General features: G+C 39.2%; 2 protein-coding genes across 2 annotated transcripts in view; both read left to right on the forward strand.

The window, feature by feature from the left end:
• Positions 1-6,082: 6,082 nt before the first annotated feature.
• On the forward strand, positions 6,083-9,847 carry LOC143032346 (zinc finger MYM-type protein 1-like). The gene is made up of 3 exons (XM_076196938.1): positions 6,083-6,225; positions 7,025-7,164; positions 7,293-9,847. Exon 3 carries the CDS (start codon positions 7,656-7,658, stop codon positions 8,598-8,600), a length of 945 nt encoding a protein of 314 aa, XP_076053053.1. The 5' UTR covers positions 6,083-6,225; positions 7,025-7,164; positions 7,293-7,655; the 3' UTR covers positions 8,601-9,847.
• A 3,523-nt stretch (positions 9,848-13,370) lies between these two features.
• LOC143032347 (ubiquinone biosynthesis O-methyltransferase, mitochondrial-like) overlaps positions 13,371-19,122 on the forward strand; it is a 47,122-nt gene continuing 41,370 nt past the window's right edge. Inside the window, exon 1 of the mRNA XM_076196939.1 lies at positions 13,371-13,522. The gene's annotated coding sequence lies outside the window, so the exon portion shown is untranslated. The remainder of the gene's footprint in view (positions 13,523-19,122) is intronic.

The following is a 19,122-nucleotide window of genomic DNA, read 5'->3' on the forward strand; positions in this document are numbered from 1 at the left end:
TAAAGAAAGACTAGTAAAAGAGGTATGGAAGGCAGATGTGGAGGGAGTGAACATGAGGGGACGTCCTAGGATGAGGTGGATGGATGGGGTGAAGGGGGCTTTGGGGAAGAGGGGAATGTCTGTTGAGGAAGGACGGGAGAGGACAGAAGACAGGGGTGAATGGAGAATGGTTGTATATGGATGATGTTGTGATTGCATGAGGTGGAATGGGCGGGTGGATGGGGGGTGAGGTAGTATGTGTGATCAAAATTTGATGCAGCCCAAAGGGATTTCTCCCCGTCCTCTCATTTTATACAATGGGGGGATGGAGAGGGGGGTCGCTGATTTAATGAAGCGGCCTTGCTGTGGATGTGCTGTGTCTTGCGACACTGCTTCTGACCCAGGGCAGTGGACAAGGTGCAGGGATGACCCGTCATTCAGGAGGTACTAAGATAAGAGGGAGGGTGGAGGGGTGTGGAGTGTATTGAGGGATGGAATGGATGGGAATGATTTTATGCCTTTTTCTTTTTGGCTACCCCCCTTGTAAGGGGGAAAAAGCCTTGGTATATGTATGTATGTATGTAATTACAATGGCTCTCAAGTCCCGTGGTCTAACTACTCAATGTTGGCAATCTGTTCTACCTGATGCTCTTCATACCATTCATTCATTATTGTGCACGACTACGAATGCTACCCCACACGAGAGCCTGCTGAACTATTCATGTCGCTCCTCTACTGGAGCTTCAGTGCCCTCTTGGTTATGTCATCCTGGACCAGTTCTCTTAAAGTGTCATGTTCAGATGAGCAAGACACACCCTCTTGTTGAAGAAGTGGAGCTCCTTCAGGCAAATCCACATTATGCCCACATTTGCAACCAAAAAGTTGAAGAGACTATAGTATCCACTCAGCACTTAGTTCCAGTTAAGACCCCAGTTAATGAGGGATCCCAAGATACCCTTGTGGATGCTGCAGAAAATGTCTGCTTCTCCATGGGAGCCAATTGACACTACTCCTACTGAAGCAGGTGACACAGCTCCACATGCTACTTAAACACCTCCAGGCCCTGCCCAACCTGTCGAGGAGGCTCCTGCCCTACGAAGGTCTGGTCATATACGTCGCCCACCTAACCGTTTGGATCTGTAATGACTGTACTAGATGATTTTTTTAGGTAGAGGGAGAATGTTATGGTAGTACTGTATTGTAATCATTGACCTGGCAACACTGTGTACTGTAATCATTGATCTGGCAACACTGTGTACTGTAATCAATGATCTGGCAACACTGTGTGGGAAGCATTTGAATGGCAGCCATGTTGTTTTCCAGCAGTCATTATTCAGCCAGTGTTCTCCCTGTAAAGGTGTGTGTTAACAATTCTGTATGTAGCATCAGTATTATATTGTTATGAGTTGTTATATGTATATGTTTTATATGTATATGTGTATAATATACTGTTGTGTTTATGTTTATGTCAGGTTTGTGTGTTTATATTTATGTTTTGTGCTTGATATTCCTTTACCATTTCTTCTCTGTTTTCAGAGAACGGTACAGATTTTATATCAAATAAAGCCTTGTAATAAGGTGAGTGTATTTTTCATAACAGAGAGAAGCAGAGAGACCAGAGACAGCTCCAGAATGAGAATAGAACCAAGAAGACAAGAAAAGAAGCAGCCACCCAGGGCCCATCTGAATCTATATAGAAATTCTACCTTTGTTGATTATGACAACTCTGCTAAACAAGTCCTTTGGACCACAACATTGCCCTTCTCCATGCGAAGTGCCCAGCCTTCATGTTTTCCTGAATTGTATCAGATATTCTCTAGATTGAAGCTGGATTATGAGTGACTTGACACTGTTATTTTCTAAATTTATGAAACATCATCCACAATTTTACTTGTTCCCAACTATCAGAAGGTTCACCTACCAGAAGAACTACCAGAAACTTCCCCTACCAGAAGTTATCATGCATAATCTTCACCTCAAACTACCTATTTGTCCCCCAAGACCATTGGTGCAACCTCACCACCAGTATCAAGACTAGTCTACACCATAATACTTTGTTTTGCACACCTGTTCTTACATGCTGCGAACAAAAGCACACACAACAACTACTTGGTAATTAACCTGATCTATTTCATGTAATATATATTGATATAATGTTATTTTTCTATGCTCATTTATGCTGTATGTTTTATTTTTGTGTAATAATATTTATTTTTAACTAAGAATTTCATTATCCTGCCTGAACTCTCTTATTCGTTTGAATTGCGCATGGCCAATTTTTTTTTTTTTTTGTTGCAAATAGCCTGACCCATAGATGGGTCGTGACAAGAAATTTGATGACCCTTGCCAGGACGAAAAGAGAATTCAGGTAGTGATTCAGCTGCTCATTGGATTTACATACTTATGGAAAAATGTCTTTCGAAAAACAGATTGTGGAGAATCTCTCCATTGATATGTTAGATGCTACAAAAGCTCAATTAGTAAGCATTGCCACAGAATACAATTTAAAGTTAGATGCTACGAGGAAAAAGAAAGATCTTTTTCAAGAGTTCGTTAAATTTTTAGTTGAAGAGGAGGTATTATATAAGGATGCCTTAAGTCATATTCACGTTGTTTAAGAGACATATGCACAGATCATGTTCAGAAGATTAGAGATAGAGGCAGAAATGGAAAGATTTAAAATTGAGGCATGAACAAAATGGAAAGAATTGAGGCTGACAAATTTAAAGTTGGGGCTGAAAAAGAAGTGGAATTAGCTTGCATCCAAACTGAAATTAAACCCACCATTAAGAAGGAAGCAAAGTCCTTCAAGGTTTCTAAGTACACTAGTATCCTACCAAATTTTCAGAAGATGAACCAGAGGTTTTCTTTGAACAAACAGAAAAGATTCTGAACCAATTAGGAGTAGATAGGAATTGTTGGAGTTTACTCATCCAAACAAAGTTTATAGGTAGAGCTCAAAAAGTGTAGGCATCTGTAAATGAAGCAAACACTGAATATGATAATGTGGAAGTGCAGGTCCTAACAGCATGTAAGCTTACACCAGAGACTTATAGATTGGAATTTAGAAATTTCCAAAAGTCTCCACAAGATACACAGAATTTAGTTACCAGATGGCTAGGGATGGAGATAGGTGGCTTATCAGTGTGACTAATATTTTTTTTAATAATTTCTTTGTCCAAATATGTAAATGCCACTTTTATTGATCTTAACAAGTTGTAGGATTCTCCAACAATTTTGTTTATCTGTTTGTCATAGGACAAGTCGTTTGAGATAATTACACCCAAACCTTTTTCGGATCTCTCCTTCTTTAACCTCCTTGGTTACAATTTCATATTGTCCTGATATTCTGTTTTTGCTTTTCCAAACTCTATTATGCTACACTTCTTAATATTGAAGTCCGTTTCCCATTTCTGACTCCAGTTCCATACCTTATTCAGGTCTTCCTGCAGTGATTCGCAATCCTTTTCAGTTTTTACTTTCCTTAACAGTTTGGCATCGTCTGCAAAGAAGCTCATGTAACATTTCACATCATCATCCATGTCATTCACATAAATAGCAAACATTATTGGAGCCAATACAGATCCTTGCGGTATTCCACTGATCACCTCTTTCCAATCTGAATATTTTTCTCTGAGCACTACTCTCATCTTTCTACCAATCAGGAAGTCCTCCATCCATTTTAGTAGGTTCCCTTGTATCCCTCCTATATGTTCCAGTTTATTTAATAATTTTTTGTGTGGTACTTTGTCAAAAGCTTTTTGTAAGTCCAGGAAGGCACAATCAGCCCATCCATTCCTTTCTTGCACTATGTCTATCAATCTTGAGTAGAAACATATTAAGTTTGTGGTACATGATCTTCCTTGTCTGAACCCAAATTGTCTTGGGTTTATTATATTGTTGTCTTCCAGGTGTTTTACCCATCTATTCTTGATGATTTTCTCACAAATTTTGGCTATAGTGCTTGTTAGTGAGACTAGCCTATAGTTAGTTGGTTCCTTGTTTCCTCCTTTATATATTGGTACAATGTTAGCATTTTTTCAGACTTTAGGTCTCTTGTTTGTAATTTTAAAGCACACCTTGCATGAATGTTATAATTTTGTATTCCCTAATGTATAAATATATATTTCTTGAAATATTAAACATTGCACCATACCTGTCTGTTGGAGTGCACCCCATTACATATTATCAGATAATGCCAAGCTCAGAAACATATCATAATTTGGCGGGAAAACTCACTCTGCTTTCCCATTGGCTGCAGATCTTTAAATTACCACTTTACAGACGTTTTGCCATATTTGAAACATCAGCTCCCATACCCGGGAGTATAAAAGGGCAATATAGGGGCAGAGACCAGAGAGAAGCAGAGAGACCAGAGACAGCTCCAGAATGAGAAAAGAACTGAGAAGTCAAGAAAAGAAGCAGCTGCCCAGGGCCCATCTGAATCTACATAGAAATTCTTCTACCTTTGTTGATTACGACAACTCTGCTAAACCACTTCTTTGGACCACAACATTGCCCACCTCCATGCAAAGTACCTAGCCATCATGTTTTCTTGAATTGTATCAGACATTCTCCAGATTGCTGCTGGACTACAAGTGACTAGACACTCTCTTATTTAATCAATTTACAAAACATCATCCTCTTACTTGTTCCTGACTACCAGAAGAACTACCACAAACTTCCCCTACCAGAAGTTATCATCCATAATCTTTACCTCAAACTACCTATTTGTCCCCTGAGACCACTGGTGTAACCTCAGTAACCGGTATCAAGACTAGTCTACACCATGATCAAGACTTTGTTTTGCCCATCTGTTCTTACGTGCTGCAAACATATGAGTAAGTGCATTCAACAATTACTTGGTAATTAACCTGATCTATTTCATATCATATGTGTTGATATAATATTATTCTTTGTTCATTTATGTTGTATGTGTTATTTTTGTTTTGTAATAATATTTAATTTTAATGAAGAGTTTAATTATCCTGTCTGAACTCTTTGCCATTCATCTGAACTGTGCTGTGCATGGTGGCCTTTTTTTATGTTGCAACTAGCCTGGCCCAAAGGTGAGTCGCGACAATAATTATGTTTTTGTGTTCAGCATCAAAGTTACATCTGTTTTGCATGAAAAGGTGCTTGTGTTTTTCATTTAGTGTATTATTTTCTTTCGTTATACTGTAGTGGTGTAGTCTAAGCTATTGTTGCTCTGATGGACCTAGAAGGCCACAGACAAGAGCTGATAGTGTGAAATTATGTACATGCTGTGACAGACAGACTTTAGTAATACATGTATACACATTGATAATGTTAGAAAGGGTGCATTCACCGTGATGTGCATACATATATCACATAAGTATGCACATCTTGTATATGTATGAGTGGGCGTGGCCAAAGCCATACACTCCCATACATCGAATCACCCTCCAAACGGGCTAGCCAAAAAAGCCCGTGGGAATTCTATTCCCAAATTTCTTAGAATAGAAATTGTGTGACGGCCAGTCTGGTTTTGACCAGCAGCGCATCACTACAAGCGATCGTGGTTGGATGTTAAAACGATGATTCTCAAGAAAATGCGAGGTGTTGGTAGCTGTTCCAGTCACATCTTGATATCATTTAGCTGGAAGATGATGAGAAAAAAATCCAGTGACCTATTCGTGTCACTCCTAGAAGATATACGAATTATTTATCGCTAAAATAGATGTACTATTGTATTTGATAGCGTGTTTATTTTACCTGCCTTTAATATAGATATTAATAGTATATACAGTAGATATACTCGTAAATATTCATGTCATTCCTAGAAGATACTGTGTACGAAGTGATTATCGCTAAAATAAATGTATGTATTATATTTAATAGCGTGTTATTTTTACCTCTCTGCCTTTGATATAAAGATTATATAGATATATAAATGATAATATAAGGTTTAAATAAATATTTATACACATACAATACATTATAGTTCCATGCTGCGGTAGATCTCACGCAGGGCCGTTTCTAGATATTGGCGGTATAGGCGATTGCCTTGGGCCCCCAACCTACCTGGGGGCCCCCGGCCGGCCCAATGGCTAGGTAACGTTACCGAAGGTCAAATATGAGCCTGTGCCTCTCCCGCTCGCCGACGCAAATAAACAACACGCCTCTTGCAGTGTTTGTTATTGTTTGAAATGTTTTGATCGTCTGCTAAAAATACTATCTTGTTAAAAATCACCTATATCTTATTTAATCTAAAGATATAATATGGTAAGCATTAATTGGCTTTATTTATTCATTTATGTGTTCACTAAGCTAGGGCTTATGGCTACAGATGTTACTAATTGTTGATTACAAACTCTTTTTGGCCATTAGCTTACTATTCTTTGTCCAATTGTTTGGCTTTATTTGTCACTGGAATTGGCATCACCAGCGTTCTTGTTTACTCTTTGGTCGCTTCATGCTTAGCTTCTGATAGTGTAAATTTGTAAGTTTGTGTGTTCTGTGACTGTAAGTTGGAATTCCTTTTATTATATTTGTATGCACAATAGGAAATGTTTGTATTCTATGGAATGTTTACCTTTTCCACCTTTTTCAATATTCAATGTTCATATATGTTCATATGTTCAATTTTGTTGATTTTGTATCGATATGTTATCCAATCCCTTATTCATTTATTCGCTTATTTCTTTATTATCAAAATTATGATTATTTATTTTCTCACTTCACCTACCTAATGAAAAAAACACTAGATGGCAGGACCGAGGTTAGCTCAAAAGGAAGTGACAGAAATACATGAATTCTATTCCGTTTGTCGTGTGGTCCGTTTCTCTAGTTCGTATATAATATTAAGATAACCACAGGCTCAACAGTCACCCATCTGTTCACCTTTCAGGTCTACCCGAATTTCGTGTATGTAGAATTATTTTTATTAAGGGGTATTTAAAAGGTTTACACTTTACAGATATCTGTGTTAGGCCTACACTGATAAAAATAATCATATTTATTCTACTCGAATATCGTGTATGTAAAATTGATTCCATGTATTTATAAGGTTTTCACTTAACAGATTTCTGTGCTAGGCCTACATTAGACTCTAAGACTCGCCAATCATCATTCCCGTAATGGCATCAAAACGAATTTATCTCAGCGGAGCAGAGAAACGAAAGAAAAAGAAATTTGACGAAGAAAAATGGTCAAAAGAAAAAGGTAATTCATTATCGTTTATTTAATAATTTAAAGAAACATATTAAAGTTTGGTTTTATTATGTTTTCTGAATGGTGAGTATTATTTTAGACTAACGCCTAATCATCTAAGGAAATTTGTAATTTTGCAGGATCAATTCTAAAATATATTGGAGCTCCAGACAGCAAGCCAGAGGAATATTCTGAACTTCCTGAACAGGATGCTCCAGTGCCATCACATTCATCAGGATCTGTCCAGGAAGCTGTACTGCCACCAAGACCACCACATTCCCCAGAACCACAGAAGGCATCATCTACTTCTGAGCAGCCTCCCATTTATTCTAAACCACTAGATCCTGCTAACTGGCCAACCATTCTGTCTGATGCATTTAGAACGGATGCAGTAGGTAGAGGGCCATTTCAGATTAGTTCTGATTTCACATTTCCCAAAAAAAGAAGACGGAAGAAGTTTCCATTATCATTATTTTTGTAGAACATTGGTTAATGGAGAAAAGATGAAGCGGACTTGGCTTATCTACTCAAAAACAAAAAATGCTCTCTATTGCTTTTGTTGTAAATTATTTTCAACCAAAGAACAAAAGTTAGTGACAGAAGGACTGACAGACTGGAAAAACATAGGCACACTTTTGAAAAGTCATGAAAGCAGTCCAGCACACATAGCGCACATGGCAACCTGGAAAGATTTACAACTCCGTTTGCAAACTGGAAAGACAATAGACCAAGCTGAAAGAACACTATTGGAGGCTGAAAAGAGGCGCTGGAGAGATGTCCTGACTCGCTTAATCGCCATTATCCAATCCTTAGCCGAGAGAAATCTTGCATTTAGAGGTTCATCAAACACGTTACACCAGCAGAATAATGGGAATTTTCTAAAAGAGGTGGAGCTGCTTGCTAAATTTGATCCTGTCATGAAGCAGCACATTGAGCGTGTTGAGAGTGGCCAGTTCAGTCATTCCAGCTACCTTGGAAATATCATCCAAAATGAACTTATTGCTTCAATCAGTACTAAAATAATGGACACAATGGTGACTGAAGTTAAACAGTCCAAATATTATTCAATTATTTTGGACTGTACTCCCGATGTAAACCATCAAGAACAGATGTCAGTTGTCATAAGGACTGTCAAAATGGACAAGAAACCAGAAATTAAGGAACATTTTATGGGGTTCCTTGTAGCTTCTGAAACAACAGGTCTTGGTTTGTCATCTCTAATTATAAAGAAACTGACGGAACTGAATATTCTCCTTGAAGATTGCAGAGGACAATCATATGATAATGGTGCCAACATGAAAGGGAGAAACAAAGGAGTTCAAGCCAGACTTCTTGAGAAGAACCCTCGTGCACTCTATGTTCCATGTGGAGCACATTCCCTAAACTTGATGATATCTGATGCAGCAACAGCTTCAATAGATGCCACTAGCTATTTCGGCACTGTTTAGAAACTGTACAACCTATTTTCAGCCTCACCACAAAGATGGGCAATCCTAAAAGATTATGTCACTGTTGCACTCAAGACCTGGAGTGACACAAGATGGGAGAGCCGTATTAATAGCATAGAAGCTGTGCGGTATCAGGCCTCTAATATAAGGGAAGCTTTGTTGAAGGTCAGGGAAGTGTCTGATCCTCTGACCAAGGTTGAAGCCCAAAGTCTGGCAGAAGAGGTGGGGTCATACCGATTTATCATTTGCACAGTCATATGGTATGACATTCTACACATTGTGAACCATGTCAGTAAGCTCCTGCAGTCTCCTAAAATGCAGCTTGATGTGGCAGTTGACCTCCTTACTAAAGCGAAAACATCTCTGACTAACTACAGAAGAATTGGATTCACTTCAGCTCAAGTCTCTGCTAAAGATATGTGTGAGGAAATGAATGTAGAGGCTGTACTCAAAGAAAAGAGATTAAGAAGTACAAAAAGACACTTTGCTTATGAGGCCGCAGATGAGATCTGCAATGAAGAGGCTAGAAATAACATTCTTTAATGTTGTTGTTGACACTACCATTCAATCCTTAACTGATAGATTTAAAACTCTGAGTGAAGTAAGAGACCAATTTGGAGTGCTGCTCAATTTCCAGAAACTGGATGATCAGTCATTGAACAACCAGTGTGACAAACTATGCAAGACATTAACCTCTGGAAATGAAAGTGACATTGATGGAAAGGAACTGGCTATGGAAGTTAAACACTTACCAAGTTTGCCCTCAGACGAAATGACTGCTCTTGAGCTCCTCACCTTTATCCACAAAAAACATTTTGAGGAATTGTATCCCAATCTGTGGGTTGCACTGAGAATTGCCTGTACTCTGCCTGTGACTGTGGCCTCAGCAGAGAGGAGCTTTTCGAAGCTGAAACTCATCAAGACCTATTTAAGATCATCTATGGGGCAGGAGCGACTCAGTGGTCTTGCAATAATCAGCATCAACCATGAAGTGGGGAAAGACGTGTTGTATGAAGATATCATTGATGATTTTGCTAGTAAAAAAAAAAGCCAGAAAGCAGAGATTTTGAGCCCAATACAATGCAGTTGGTGGTGGTTTGTATTCAGAGACTGTGATGTTAAGTTACTACTATTTTGGAGTGTGGTTTGTATTCAGAGACTGTGATGTTAAGTTACCAATATTTTGAAGTGTGGTTTGTATTCAGAGACTGTGATGTTAAGTTAAAATAAATGTTTAAATAAATAAATATGGTGTAATAGTTACTTGCATCCTTTAACACCATCAAAAGATATAGAAATCGTTTAATTACTGTTTGGCAAACTTCACAGGTATAAATGAAATACCAATCTGTCTAGCTCTCTAACTTTTGAGGGCCCCTAACTGCCTCTTGCCTAGGGCCCCCACAAAGCTAGAAACGGCCCTGATCTCACGCTATAGTCGAAACGAGAAGACCTCACGTTATATTGAGGTAGGCCTCTACCTTATATTGAGGTAGACCTCACGCTATAGTAGCACTTGATGGGGGAATGGGGAGGGGGCGTCACTGACAACTTTGCCCCGGGGCGGCAGTTACGTATGTAAGGGCAGTGGCGATTCTGGGTGGGGGGGGGCATGGTCCCTCAGTTTTTCAGCTGTCCCCCAGGTTGGCCCTCCCAGTTTTTTTTTTTTTTCATATCCTATTTCTAAATTATATATACATAAATATATATATTCATATATATATATATATATATATATATATATATATATATATACATATATATATATATATATATATATATATATATATACACACACACACACACCTTGGTAAATACTACTGCGGTACCGACCGCGTCACGGCGTCACACGCAGTGGCGATTCTAGGGGGGGGGGTGCTGGGAGGGCCATGCCCCCCACCCCAGTTTTTCAGCTGGCCCTCCCACTTTCATAGTCCTAGAATCGCCACTGTGTAAGGGCTCTGCACAGGATAAAGAAGTAATTTTTGTTTAACAAGTAAGATCACTTTTTGAAGGAAGAATGAGAAACCAGGAATGTCGGGTTATATAAACTTGGAAACGGAGATGAATCTGTTTTGCATCATTTGCTCCCTCGCTCAGGCCTCAGAGGTGAAATACTATTACTCCATCCAGTTTATACATTCTCGTATTGGTTCTTTCCTGCAACACTTTAGATATTTAGTGACACCCCTAAGGACCAGAGTCACGAAGCCTTCCGATATGATTGGACACTAATCTCCACTTGGGTAAAAAAAAAAAAAAATGCTGATCGCTTTTACTTTGTAAGTCAAACTTTTCAGTTCTCCTCTGTCACGTGTGACTACTGCGGCTGCTTGGCGCACATGCTTCCCGCTATGCTACAACAAATTCGTTTCAGATAATTCAAATAAATTAGTTGTACTCGTGGAATCGAACTTCAGACTAAAGATTCCTTAATCGAGTTTCTGCATTAGAAGTGAAAAAGAGCATATAAACTACAAATGACACTAGATTTGAGGATAACTCCTGGACCTGACGGAATCGCCAACTGAATATTTTAGGAATGTAGAGAGAAACTGGTAGACAAGTTTCACATCTTAATAACAAGAAGGAAAAGTGTTTATGAATGATTTTTTCCAGTGCTAAATTATGTCTTTTCCGAAATAACCTCCAAAAACTCTCATTAGCGATGGTGCCAAATGTTCTTCGCCAAAAAAGTACTATTTGCTCTAAATTATGATTGTTTTGTGGCGACGCGCCACCAGTCTAAACCAGACTGGTCGTGACGTACATTTTTACATTTATTGATTACAAGAAACATATCTTGCCTGGGTCGCTACCCACTACTCCTAGAAGGCATACTAGTATGCCCTTTACAATTAAGGTTATGTGTACATGTATTTAACAAGTTAGAATCATGTCGATTGTTGAAGCGCTGCACGGTCCTGGTCGGTCCCCATGGTCCAGCCGACGTGGGTAGTGTCCTCTGTGTCCGTCGCGTCCCATCCGGTCCAGCCCACGTGGTTAGTTTCCTGCACCCGTCGCGTCCCATCCGGTCGGGCCAAGGCATCATGCGCAGTTACCTACATGAAAAAGGAGAAGGTAGTAGTCCTTTGGCTTAAAATGTGGTGGTGTGCCATAAGTCAATATCACAAGTGAGTACAATTAAGAACCCATCCGTATCCTCTGGAGGCTGGCACTTGAAGGAGGCGTCCCAGCCGACGTGGTTGGTATCCTTTGCACCCGTCGCATCTCATCCGGTCGGTTCAAGGCATCCTGCGCAGTTACCTAGGTGAAAAGGAGAAGGCATTAGTCCTTGGCTTAAGTTTGTGGCGCATTCCGACCCAAGCTTATACATGCCTCATAGTGGGCAAGCATAGTCAGCAAGGACGCCCGAACGCAAGGCAGCTGGCCAATCAGAAGCACGGAAACCGTGTTCGACGAACCGTTAGACCGTGTAAACCCCCTCTTAGGCCTACGTACCCCGCTTGTCATAGTTGGCAAGCGTAGTGAGCAAGAGCGTCCACAAGAAAATTAAACGGGCCAATCAGGAGCCAGCACAAACTGCCTGGGTCCGCACAAGCCTCCTTTATAAGGCGGGAGACCAAGACGAGAGATCAGTTCACTCATTTCCCAATCACGTAATTCTCTGCTTTCAGAGTTGTGATTGGAAAGAGAAAGATAGTACAACACCCGCCCGCCTGCCCCACCCCCTCGCACCGCCACTGAATCAACTCTACAGGATCTCAAACCCAACCTGGGGAAAAGCAGGCTACTCAGGCCCCACCTGTGGCTTATCAGGAACGCGCTCTACACGCTCGCCGGTGGTGGCGAGGAGATATATCTCCTTTGCTGCTGCCGGTCTGACACAGGCCGACCTCTTCGTTGACGTCGGCAGGCGGGTTTATACCAAGACAAATACACATTTTCCCAAGTCACGCAATTCTGTTTTCAGAGTAGTGCTTGGAAGAAAAGAGGCACACGCACACTTGCTCGCTGGCTTAGCAGAGGCCCAACCCAACTCTCACTCAGAACCCTCATCTGCTCGCAGGCTGGTCGACGGAGAGGAATTGGGACGCCTCTCTGTCCAACCGGCCCGCAACCTAACGCTGGCCTCTTCGCTGACGCTGGCGAGCGAGTTTACACTTCTGACATTTACACACAATCAATCACGTAATTCTCTGTTTTCAGAGTTGTGATTGGAAGGAGAGAGATAATACAACACCCGCCCGCCTGCCCCCCCCCCTCGCATCGCCACTGAATTAACTCTACAGGATCTCAAACCCAACCTGGGAAAAAGCAGGCTACTCAGGCCCCACCTGTGGCTTATCAGCAACGCGCTCTACACACGGGATGTGAACTCTACTCACTTCCCGTAAGATACACACACACACCTCTCACGAACATAGCCACGACACACGCATAAACATCTACACTTACTTTTTCTTCGACTAAAATTCGCTTCCTTTCTAACTTTCTCTTATACTACATCTTTTCATTTCAGTTTACCTCCCACTAAAGATTTTTCCGTTTTTCCACCTTTCTCTACTACTACGCCTCCTACCATTTTCTAAACTTTTGTTGGTGATCCTAATCCCGGCGTCGGCGCCCCCGTCCAAGCTCCCAGTCCATTTCTCCCGAGCCACGACCACCAGCAGCCCCTACTCGCTCGCTAATTCGCCCGGTGGCAATAGCCCTCTTTTATACACTACTATCTTTTCATTTTCTTACAGACATTCTTCCCCTTCCACAAAAACCGATCCCGCGCAAGCGGATGGTCTTTCCTAGGAATTCAGAATTCAGTTCACTTCAGGACACGACATCTTCAAGCAGGTCTCCGCTCCAAGCAGTACCCTTCTCCAAGCAACAGTCATCTCCAAGCAACAGTCGTCTCCAAGCAACAGTCATCTCCACACGTCAAATTCTCCCTTTACGCATTTACAGTTAAGTAAAGCCGAGTACATAAAGTTACTGTGAATTTCATTCCCCTGGCGTGTCCGAACCTAACCACAACAGTTTTACCTGTATAGCATTATTATGCTGTAATATAGCAATACATTTATAAAATAGTTATATTCAATATTTTTGTTACATAATCTATGAAAAGAAGAGATACACTATGACATTTACAGGAATATTAGATTTAAGATTTTGTTGCCAGACACTCAAGTTGTTTGAATAATGGCTTAACTTTTTTTTTTTTGCAGTATTTCAATAATAAACTGGAAAATTATTGGGCTTTGTAATTCATGAAAAAGTAGCAAAACTTGGAGAATTATCAAAATTTGAAGAATAAAATTTCTGTGCTTGATCATTTCTATAAAAACAGTCTGTACGTATGATGACTTGAGTTCTTTCTTTGCTCTGTCACTATCTGGCTATATTATAGCAACATAGTATTTTGACAAATACAAAATATTTTATGTTAAGAAGAAATATGTTTTGGAAATCTATTAAAATGGAAATTTCCAATCGTACCTAGAGAAAGAGGTTGTTAGCATCACCTTTGTAAGAAAATGATAGAGAAATATGTATTAACACATGTTTCGGAAAATACCAGAAATTATTTTCTGTTCAACAGTTCTGAGTTTCATGTACAAGTATCAATTATACAGTAAATGTGTTCAAATCTCGCTCCAAAGTGACAAGACGCGACAGACGACAGGCGCGAGCCCAGAATGTAAACAATAGTTCAAACTTACCAACTTGTTTGCAAGATATTGCATAAGACTAATTTCAGTTGTAATAGGTGTTACCATCTCTAGAAGGGCAGTCGTTCAGATACTACGATAGTGTAGGTACATCTAGATGTTATAAAGGTAAGAGTTTTCGGTCGCAATTACTCTGGCCCAGACTGAGTCTTGGGCTTACACAATATAATCAAGCATTTAATATAAATATGGTGATGATCATAATAATGTTATTTTTATAATTTTAGGAAGATCAAGATGTAATGTAATGAGACATTTGTAAAATGAGACTAATTAATCAACTGTCGGGGAATAAGATAAGGAAGACAGAAGATCTATATATTTCAACCATTATCTGTGGTCCTCTTAACACAGTCACAGTGGTTCTTAACCCCTGGGTCGCGACCCAAATTTGGGTCGCCAAGCCATTTTATTGGGTCGCTAAGGGTTTGCAGAAAATAATTATTTTCCCACTACAAATATATTATAATTATATACTGTAATAATTGAAATACATGATGCCTAGTTTTAGGATTCTAAGCAGACCATGATTAAATAAAAACTCCAAAGCAGAAAATTTATTTGAAGTGTTTTGAAATTTCAATGTATATCTATGTAGGCTTGGGTCGCGATGCTTGATTTGTGCAAAATTTTGGGTCGCTGCCAAAAAAGGTTAAGAACCACTGTCTTAACAGATAGTAGTCGAAGTATACAAATACAGATCTTCCGGTCCTACTAAATTATAAATAACGCCTGGTAGCGACTGGCGATTTCCAATGGTGCCCGGGCATTGTGTAAGCCTATTTTTTTTTCAATTCCAGTGGTACACATATGAATGATTCGTCTACTAGTGAATTCACGAAAAAAATCTTTGAATTTAGCAGGAGACCGCAATGCCAAGACTACCACCATCTAGGGCTGATATCATGTCTATAGCATAATGTTATGTAATGTTATAATAATAATGATATTAATAAATCAATATACATGTAGTGACAAAAATGTGAAAGTGGGTCTGCCCCATACCTATCATAACTCTAACTTCCTTCCATTTCATTCTTTCCTTAAACTAACCCTCCAAATCCCCCCTCTCCCCCATCTTATCTATCCTGCCCTATACACTACATGAAGTGCAGATAATGACAAGAACACATAGTTTGAAATAATTGCAAATTGCCAAGGATAACACAAATGTTGTTGTAACATGAATTTGTTATGTAGGCCTAAATAAAATTTATAAATTTACTTTACTTGTTTATTAACTTATTGATATTAGCTAGCTGCACTGGCCTCTTGCAACCTAAAGATAGAAAAAATGAGAAGATTACAAGCTATCACACATGCATTGGACCCCTGGTTCTCGCCTCGGATTTAATTTAGCCATTCCATATTTTCCAATGACCGGACATAAACAAAGATAGCGGCACCGCCACAGTCTGGGCGCTAAATTCAGCAAAGGATTTTCTGCTTTGTGCATCATTTCTCCTGCTAAAATCAATTTTTTTTTTCATGAATTCACTAGTTGACAAATCATTCTTTTGATATGAACCATTGTAATTGAAAAAACAGGTTTACACAATGCCCAGGCACCATAGGAAATCGCCGGTTGCTACCAGGCGTTGCAGGGCGTTAATTAGTATGACCCCAGATCTTCCAACTTCTGTCTATAGCTCATTCTCTGAAAGTCACAGTGGATTAATAAGTCTTGTATATTATTTTATTGTTTTTGTAGCTTGCGTTACCTTGCAAATATTTTGGCGAACATGCCGCTGCTTCCTCCCTGGTAGCTAGGTCAACATGAAAATGGAATTCCTGATATTTGAGCTGAAGTAGTTCTCATGGGATGCAGAAAGTTGTTATGAGTACAATGTAATTTGAATTACCCATCTAGCTGTCCTAGTCCCCGAGATATTGCATTTTGAAAGGTACCAAATCAGGTCTATTTTGTCCCTGGAAATTGGGCCAAAAAGTGTGTAGCCAAGTCCATATACATAACATTGTTTGTAACAACACTTTTGGAAACAGTGCCAAATTGACCTGAGAGGTTGGAAGTGCTCTAGACTTCATTTTTCAAGCATCAGGGTGTATCCTATGACACCTTTGCTCTGTCTACGGTTGCTAATGTAGATGTGTATAAAATGTTGAAGACTGTTAACAGGTCTAAGGCTACCGGACTAGATAATATTCCAGCCAGATTTGTGAATGACTCAGCTGAGCAGATTACTCCCTGTATCACTCACATAATCAATACTTCGATTCAACAGGGCAAAGTTCCCAAAGATTTTAAATTAGCAAAAGTTACTCCTTTGTACAAGAAGGGTAGCAAAACAGATTCCGGTAACTATAGGCCAGTCTCAGTGCTCGGTATTATATCGAAGGTCTTGGAAAGAGTTGTTTATAACCAGGTTTATGAATACATTCAAAGCAATAACTTGTTCTATGATTTACAATCAGGCTTTCGAAAATCATATTCTACTGATGCATGTTTGATCAATTTGACTGATTACATCAAAGGTGAAATTGACAGAGGTAATTACTGTGGAATGGTTATGCTAGATCTCCAGAAAGCCTTTGATACTGTAAATCATGATATTCTATTATTCAAACTACAAGCGTTAGGCTTCAAATCAGATGTTGTTAATTGGATGAGGTCTTATCTAACAGGTCGAGAACAGATTGTGAATGTAAATGGTTCAACATCAAAAGCAGCAAAAATAACATGTGGTGTCCCACAGGGTAGCATTTTAGGTCCGCTGTTGTTTCTTTTGTATGTGAATGACATGAAAGCTGCTGTGAACTGTAAACTGCTGTTGTATGCCGATGATTCAGCCTTACTAGTTTCTGGCAAAGATGTAAATAGGATTGAGACGTTACTCAGTGAAGAGTTATTGAATGTCAGCAAGTGGTTATTGGATAACAAATTGTCTCTACATCTAGGTAAAACAGAATCCATTCTCTTTGGCTCCAATCAAAAACTCAAAAATGCTCCCAACTTCAATATCCAATGTAATGATACTAGTATTCAACCTAGGTCTGTTGTCAAATATCTTGGAACAGAAATTGATCAAAATGTGTCGGGAGAAGTTATGGCACAAAAATATTTAAAAACAAAATTTTTGGCAAGAATACAAAAATACCTAGATGTAGAGACAATGAAGTTACTAGCTTCAGCCCTGGTTCAGTGTCATATTGACTATGCTTGTTCCTCCTGGTATAGTAACCTATCTAAAAAATCTAAGAGTAATCTTCAAATATGTCAAAACAAACTAATCAGGACCGTTTTGAAAATTCATCCACGTACTCATCTAGATTATACGCATTTTAAACTGTTAAATTGGTTACCTGTTGAGAAACGTGTTGCTCAGTTAAAGCTTAATCATGTTCACCAAATTGTGAACGACTCTTGTCCCAGTTATTTGTCAGATACGTTTACACTTGTCAGAAATGCTCGTTCCCTGAGAACTCGTTCTAGTAGGTCATCTGTCATTGTACCTAGGTTTAATAGTTCGTTAGGGAAAAGTACTTTCAAATACAATGGTGCTATTGCTTGGAACTCTTTACCGACCAACATTCAATCAATTGTATCTAAAAGTAGTTTTAAAAAATCAGTTAAATGTTATCTTTTAGACACTGTTCTCTCTGAAGAAAATAGTTTATATGTTTAATTTACACTTCTTATAATCCTAATTTACACTTCGTATAACCTAGCTTTTCTATGATAATCCTTTCCTAATTGTAATATGAGGACCACAGTGGAAATAAGTCTTTTGACTTTCTGTGCCATCCTCGGATGTACAATTATATATACTGTGTATAATATTGAGTCTTGTATGTATTGTACTTATTGTATGTATGATTGTATCCGAATAAAATTCAATTCAATTCAATTCAATTCGGAGAACGACTAAATAACTATTACTTTGATTAGTGAATATGGCGGAAATCCAACATAGCGACCTAAGGAAAGATGTATCAAGTACAGTTATTCAAACAATGTTCAATAGCAAGATATAACTGGATTATACTACCTTACATTAGGTTAGAGTACACGTATATATCATGATAAAGTATGCAAAGATGATTCGAAGGACATGTCTGCATCGGCGGCTGAGATGCCACAATACGTTTAACGTCGTTACCCGACCTATTAGAAAAAACTCATTTTCTTCTTATGATTTCTCAGCTTTCCCGTGATACCCTGCCCTGGTTTTGGTATCAGAATAATCTGTGAAACTAGTAGTTTCCGATTATTAGGGTCCGTTACCTGTTTATTGGAGTTTTCTAACTTATTTTTCTCATTGAAACATGAAAAAAAATTATTTACTGCTGAATGCAGGCTGCCATGTTTTTTTTTATGTTTCTATGTACCGATATGTAACTGATGATGTGATTGGTTGAAATTTACTATGATTGTAGTAAAATACACTCGCGCGACATGTTTATGAATTAAATTTCCCACGATATGTAAATTTGGCCGTTTGAATGGCGTGCGCACAAAATGATGCACTATTGGTGGACGTCAAAGACAGTGGCACCTCTACCAGTGTTTGACCTAGCTATCCCTGGCCATGTTTCCTCCAGTGAAGTGATATATGATGTACCAGCTTGTTGTTGTGGGGCCCCGATACTCTCCTTGAGGGAGTGGGAGATGTGTTTCCATCTTCTTGTAGGAAGGCATCCAGCCATTTTTTTTATTCTTTGGCTGTGCATGTGATGTTCCTCAGGTAGTTGGGGAAACTATGGAAGAGCATGGGGACTCCTCTGGGGAAGAGTTTGCTCGAAGTGATTTGGTATGCCTGTCAATTCTTTCAGTATATATAACAAGATCTCCCTCATGTCCATTCTTGGCTGAG

This window comes from Oratosquilla oratoria, chromosome 13 (assembly GCF_046742065.1).
Source record: "Oratosquilla oratoria isolate Oo_2021 chromosome 13, ASM4674206v1, whole genome shotgun sequence".
Lineage (NCBI taxonomy): Eukaryota > Metazoa > Arthropoda > Malacostraca > Stomatopoda > Squillidae > Oratosquilla > Oratosquilla oratoria.

Excerpts from the sequence above, each read along its gene's own strand:
- LOC143032346 (XM_076196938.1), top strand. The coding sequence starts at position 7,656 with ATGAAGCGGACTTGGCTTATCTACTCAAAAACAAAAAATGCTCTCTAT.